General features: G+C 31.6%; 1 protein-coding gene across 2 annotated transcripts; it reads left to right on the top strand.

Moving 5' to 3' along the window:
• Positions 1-4,072: 4,072 nt before the first annotated feature.
• LOC126699198 (uncharacterized) lies at positions 4,073-6,155 on the top strand. Of its 2 annotated transcripts, none has more exons than XM_050396871.1 (4): positions 4,073-4,229; positions 4,348-4,420; positions 4,713-4,818; positions 5,871-6,155. In XM_050396871.1, the coding sequence occupies exons 2-4, from the start codon at positions 4,414-4,416 to the stop codon at positions 5,959-5,961; spliced, it is 204 nt and encodes a 67-aa protein (XP_050252828.1). In that variant the 5' UTR covers positions 4,073-4,229; positions 4,348-4,413; the 3' UTR covers positions 5,962-6,155. The 2 variants fall into 2 exon arrangements, with proteins under 2 accessions (XP_050252828.1, XP_050252829.1); XM_050396872.1 differs by having other exon boundaries at positions 4,087-4,229; positions 4,354-4,420.
• Positions 6,156-7,181: the final 1,026 nt, after the last annotated feature.

Here is a 7,181-nt window from a genome sequence, read left to right as displayed (position 1 = left end):
TCTTGACCGATCCGGACCGATCTTCTTCGTCTTCTTCCCAAATTGCCCACTGTGTTTCAAAAGGCAGAGTTAAAGTGTGGGTACTAGGTACTACCAGTAATATGTGAAGGAAGTGGTGGGGAGGCTTTGTGTGGCAAGAGAAAAGGGAGAAAGGAGGAAAGAAAAAAGAGGCTCTGTGTCGAATGTTCTGGAGCGTGGAGGAAGTGGTAGGGAAAAAAGAGGAAAGAAGGAAAAAAAGAAAAAAAGTAAGGGCATGTTTGGTAGACTGTAATAAACACTTTAATGTAATAGATATTCCTATGATATAATTATTCGGTTGTTTGGTTATATTTTTATTACAATGAATAATTATTCTTTATGAATAACTATTCTTCAAAATGAGGAATAATTATTTCTTATCAAAAGTACTGAATATCTATTCTTTCATCTTATGTAATAATTTTTAAAAAAAAAATTTCCTGAAAAGTCATTAGTTGCCACATCTTTAAAAAGAAAGAAAATAAATTTTCTTTGTTGTTAATTATTAGCTCTATTTTGAACACCCTAAAATAAGTGTATTTAGGAAATTTGACTTAAAAATAATTTAATTACACATTCTTTTTATATTTTACTAAATTATGGATGTATATTCAGGATTCTATTCCTAAATAGTCACCAAACTAATGAATAGTAATACTTATTACATTTCTACTTAATGTATTCCTTGTAATACTTATTCTTATTTCCATGTAATGATCATTACAGTGTACCAAATGTTCCTTAAGGATATGTGTGTGGAGGAGAAAAAAAGAGGGAAAATAAATAAATAAGGAAATATGAAAAAAAAGAATAAGAAATTAAAATTCAGAAATGCTATCACAATATTTTTACAATACTTTTATAATAAATCTTAAATGGTAGGTTATTATTAGTTAATATTAGTGAGAAAAAAATAATTTTTTCAAAAAGAGAAAAAATAATTGTAATAGTACATTCAAATTAAAATCAGTATAAATTATTACAATATTTTCACAATAAATCTTAAGTGGTAGGTTATTATTAGCTAATATTAGTGAAAAATAATAATTTCACAATATTTATTTAAATATGAAATAAACTCCCTTATATATACAGTGTTATTTTTGGTAATTTATCCCTCGAACGGCCACTTTTATAAATGCTAACCAAATACTCAATTTTTTCAAAAAAACACTTTTTAACCATTTTTACCAATCACTTAGTTTTTTTTATTTTTGATTATACATTTTTTTTAAACTCCACTTTTATAAAAAAAACATCTTCAAAAAGCCCAACCGAACTCACCTTGCAAATGAAAAGTCATTTCACAAGTCTATAAATGAATAACTATTCTCCTCTCCAGAACGTTCCAAGCCCCTCTCCTTCACATCTCTCTCTAGTTTCTCAACAATGCACAGTACCGGATCTCTGTCACCACCACTCCCACATGGTAACCTTAAAAACGCTTTGCGCGAGATCACGTACTGGATCTCTGGCTTCTGCGTTGGTACCATTGCGCGAGTTCACTCACGTTATGGAGAAGCTTGAGGTGAGGATTGTTGAACTGCTTTATATGCAGTGGGGTTTGAGAATTCTATAAGGGAGGGTCTGACCCGGTTTTGTTCACTTATGTGGATTACTGAAGGTGTACTTGGTAATAAACCGGTGTTATCGGGTGGGTTTTACCAGTATATTGTGGGGCTATAGCATAAATCAAGTGCTGGATTTGCTGGGCATTTTAATGGGTTTGTTGGGTATGTTTAATGGATTTGCTGGTTTTTTATTTTTTATTTTTAATTTGGGTTTTTGGTTCCGGTGGGATTTTGGTAGGCAGTGGTGGCGTGGTGGGGATGGTTATGGTGATTGGGTTGTGTGGTTGTTGAGAGAGTGACACAGAGGCAGGACAGAAATGTGTGAAAGAGAGAGAGAGAGATAAATTTTTATTATTTTATTGTATAATTTATATTATTTTAATGCTTTGTATTGTAAAATGAAAGTTAGGTGAATGGTAAAATTGTATGGTATAATAGGTAAAATAATTTTTGTGATGGTAAAATAGAATAATTTGAAGTCATGAGATGTGAATGCTCTAACAACACAATGTTTCCTTCTACTTCAATTACGGGTATCATACCTCAAATCTCAAGTCATAGCTATAAAGTAGGAAAATGTTAGGCATCCACTTTATCCAGTAAAATCAGTTTTTAAGACTATGGTGACCAATTACACATCTCATAAACCATGTCATAAAGCATATAAATAAAACATATAATTATATTGCATTACATTATAATTGACATTTGAATTGAATTTGAACATGGAAATTCGAAATGGAAAGTGTACTTTGAGTTTTGCATCATATATTGTCCTTGACTTAATTTACAACATCATGAATATTTACAAAATCAATATTGATTTTTTTTTTGAATTTTAGAATTTATGTTACCAAATTAAAAAGATCTAAAATTATTTTTTGAGATTAAGTGTAATTATTAGATCTGAAATCAAATTTAACCTTTTACAAATAACTTTGGATTTTAGAAAAAGAGCCTTCATTTTGGTCTTGAAAACAAATTTTGATTCTTGAAAAAGATTTGAAATTTGTTAAGTCAAAATATTATATTTGAAACCTAGATTTATTTTGATGGAACATGTCTAGAAAGCAAAAGGTTTAAAAATAGAGCAGTAATTTTCTTTCTACAAAAGTGTAGGAAACTTTTTTTTTTGAGAAAAAGTGTAGGAAACTTATTTTAAGAAAAACAATGAGGGAGTTTTATTTTTAAACAATGCAGAAACTATATTTTAAAACAGTGCAAGAAATCAAGAACTTTGGCTTGATGCAAAAGACTATTTCTATCTTGAAAATAAAACAAGAAATGGATTTTAAAACACCGAATTGTTTTTGAAAATTGATTTATTTGAAAACATATCTAAGAATCAATCTTAATCAACAAATTTATATTTTCATGAAAAAGAAAAAGAAAAAAAAACAGATTTTTCTACAATTTTAGCCATTCTTATGGATCTAGCATACCCAAAATGTCTAAAACCTACTATAGACATGCAAAAAATTCTAAGAACAAACAAAATAGAAGTGATATCATCTAAGAACTAAGATCTAGCATAAGATTTTCATTAAAGAAGCATCCATTCTTTCCTACTTAAAATCTAAATTATCATAATAAGATTGTAACTAGACTAGTTTACACAAGCATGGTATTAATCATAAAATTTCATATCTACAAGAGCACTATCAACAAGCAAGGATCACATATATATACAAACTAAAACAAAATAAGAATAACTACTCGCATATAATACCACAAACAATGGTAAAAATGCAAGAAGGTATGTTTAGGACTGTGAATTTGAACACCTTGTTAGTTCCTTTAAAACCTAAAAGAAACTGATTCTAATATCATAGAGATAAACTAGAATGATTGCTTCATTGCACTAAGCATCTTGGTAGACCCAAGTACAAAAGCAACTTCTAAGAGATTGGAGGGGATGTTCCCCCTTATATTTATAGAGATTTTGAAAAGTCTAAAACCCTTTCAAACTGAGCTAGCAGGTAGAGGATTGAGATCAGGTGTAATATTGCTCATGATGCAATTACTTTGAATGGTTGAGATTTGCAAAAATCAATTTTCAATCTCAACTATTGATTCAAAAAAGTTAGAAAAAACTTTAAAGAAGTAAAAAGTGAAAGTTAAAGAGATTGAAATGTGAAAAAAATTTGTGAGTGAAAATGGTGAATGGTATTGTACTGGATTTTAGTCCGCACGTAGAAATATATATGGGCTTGATCTGCTGATTTAGCAGAACAAAATTGGGCTTAATCTGCCGATTAGGCAGATCGACCCAGTTTCATCCAATGTATGTTGGATAAAAATCCAATTGCAAATTTTCAGAAGTTGGCATCCAGCTGGAAATCATTATCTTACCTTTTTATTTAAAAAAAAAATTGCGAAACGTAATCTACACCGCTCATTCATTCATAACTCATAATTGATAAATAGATACCATTAAAATACACATATATAAATAAATAATAATTAAAAAAAAAGAGAGTAGAAGAATAATTGAAAAGAATCAAGCCGCCGCGGCTTCTAGAGTGTTCTATTATTTTAGCTTCCACAGATTTATAGCCACCGATTCCATCCACTCACTCACTACACCCTCTCTCTCTCTCTCTCTGCGCAGCCTTTCTTGCTCAGATCTCTCACCATAAGGTAACTCTCTCTCTCCCTCTTATTTTCAAAGTTTAGATTTTTTTTTTTTTTTTTTTTTTTTTTTTTTTTTTAAGTTACAGATTGTTGATGAATTTTTTTTTCTTGGATTGTTCTGAAGTTTCAGGATCAGCGGGCTTTTTTTTTTCTTGATCGAATCTTTCAAATCTCAATAATAAATAATATAATGACTCATATCCTTCCCTAGATCAGCCTTTTCCCCCTACGGTTTGTTGTTTCTATCCTCCTGTTTGGCTTCCGAGAAAATCAGTATCAAAACAATTCATTCAAAAAATTAATTTTTTTATTTAAAAAAATTATTTTCTTAATTGTTAGACGTATTCTCGGAAACCAAACGGGTTATAATTTATGCACGTGGAATTTGGGTAAAAAAAGAAAAAAAAAAGAAGAGGAACGGTTTTGGTTTTTTCGTTTTGTGATATTATTGCTTTGGTTGTTTGTTGTTTGGCCTTAACTGAAGCGAACGCGGCAACCAAAGAGAGCGAGACCGTGAACGGGCTCAGGCTCGCGCCGGCGGCAAAACTAAGCAGCCAAAAGGCGATGGCCTCACCCCCGAACAACGCCGTGAAAGGTACTTCTCTCTCTCTCTCTCTCACTTTGATCATTCTTTATTCTCTGTGTGTTTCGATGTAATTTTTGCACAAAGCTTTTTTTTTTTCTTTGTCTTTTATTTCCTGAAAATTACTTAAAAGAACAAATGTTTTGGTTTTGATAAATAAACGACTTTTTATTAAGAAGAATTTGTTTTAAAAAATAAAATAAAATTATAGAATACTTTCGGAGAGTAGTGCAGATCTGGCTAGTTCTCTCCTCTATCTGAGGAGATCTAAGCTAAGCCGATCCAGTGAGATAAGTTAACTTGGAATAATCTTTAAAAATAAGATAGAAGAAGCAACCTAAAATTTAAGAAAAATAAATTACTCTTTTAACCGGTTTGTGATTTTTAATTAAAATTATTTAACTAAATGATAGAGATATTTTAGTGAGGTTAAGAATTTGTGTGGAGTATTTTAGTGCATAAAAAAGTTGAAAACCAAATCGGGAAACCCGTTATTTATATTATAAAATAGATTATTACTTTTTAAGTGAAAGGTAAATGACAAGCTTAGATTTGTCATATTGGCACTAAATGGCCTTAAAGAAGTTCCCAATTAAATTAAAAAACATAGCTGCAGTTTGGGCTTTATTGGTTAATGCTATAATGTTTTTGAATGAATGTAGAGCATCTAAAAATTGCATTCAAGCTCTGCCAAATTGTTAGATACTTATTAGATGTTGATGACTAGGCAAAATTTTGATTTTTGAAATTTGCCCCCCTTGGTATAGAAAATGTAAATGCAATATCATCGTGTCCATGTGTCTGAATCTATATTCATTTATAGGGTACACACTATTATCAAAAAAAATTTATTTCAACAGTTTTAATCTAAGTGTTTTACTTATATTAATGAAGGAATGGAAAAGATTGGTTGTGTCGTTTGTTAGCTTAATTGCTTAAGTCTCTTATCCTTGTGTCTAATTAGGGATTTGAGTTTGAATCACGTCTATGCAAAAATAGATTGTTGTCTTGGTTTGATGAGAAAAGGGTTTTATTTTTAATAATAATTAATTTATTTCTTTTAGGGATGCTAAGGCACTACAAGAAAAGGCAGCAAGGAAGGCGGCACAATCTGCAGGAGGGAACAATGCCGGTGGTGGTGGATTAAAAAGATGAGAGATGTTAATTGTAGGGCCAGTAGATATGGGGATGTGAGTTTATGGTTGTTGGAGTCATCATCATGTGTTTTATGTCGTTTGAAAACAAACTGATTTGAATGTTTGCTTGGAGGGCATATTCATAATCTTGGCTTCTAAACCTTCTATTTGTCTCTGATTTAGAAATGAGAATTCCTATGTAGCTTTGTGCAATTGGTTTATGTTTTTCAAGTTTTTATTTTTTCTCTTGCATTTTTTCCACAGGCAATTAGATTTTAATAATGGGAAAAATTATCGAAGGTCTCAAGAGTATTGGTTTAAGATATACTTTTTAAAAAAATTTTATACGAAAAGAAAAAAAAAATTATTTTGATGTATTTTTACATTTTACATTTTCCATAAAAGTGAATTGACATGGTAACTTGAACAAGATTTGTTGTGTAGGAGTTTACGAGAATAGTTAGATGATGAATGTGTGTTGAAATACATGATTGAATAGTTGGATGATGAATGTGTGTAGAAATAACATAATCATGGTATGACAGTTGAAATTGCTAGTGGGCACTCACGTTCATGAGCAGATTGCAAGGGTTATGGTTAATCATGCTATCTAAATATCTATGTTGTCATTTCATGGTTTAGTAGTTTTTCAGCATGTCTGGCACAAATTTGAGTCAACTTGTTATGCGCAGTACGTTTCAATGTAAAATATTTTCAAATGTAAATAAAAATGCACAAATCAAACCACCTATCAAAGCCAAGCACCAGTCCACCATCACTAATAAACCATCTTTTGCTTGAAAACCCAAAAACCGAATCAAAAGTAACTTTCAACAGAGAACACACTCAAACCCACAGATCTACAAACTACCATGCCCAAACTCCTGATTTCAAACCCAAGCTGAAAAATTCAGATCCTAACAACCCAAAAGGAAACCCAATCTCCAAACCCACATAGAATCTGAAATAAGAACACAGGGAGAGAGAGGGAGATGGAGAGAGAGAGAGAGAGAGAGCGGCGGCCATCGTTGTGCTCTGTCGCCATCAATGGTGGTATGGGTCTCCTGGGTTTCAGCCTCAGCAAACATGAGTAAGGAGGGGGAGAAACTGAGGTAGAGAGAGAAACTTGAAAGTGAGAGCCACCCCAGGTGGTAGTTCATAGTGGCTTGGTGGCGGTGTAGGCAACCTTAGGCTTCGTTGAAGGAAGTGTGAGAGAGGAACTAGTGAGCCACTATGACT

The sequence above is a fragment of the Quercus robur genome, chromosome 9 (genome assembly GCF_932294415.1).
Source record: "Quercus robur chromosome 9, dhQueRobu3.1, whole genome shotgun sequence".
Classification (NCBI taxonomy): Eukaryota; Viridiplantae; Streptophyta; class Magnoliopsida; order Fagales; family Fagaceae; genus Quercus; species Quercus robur.
This window is presented reverse-complemented; position numbering and strand designations above follow the sequence as displayed.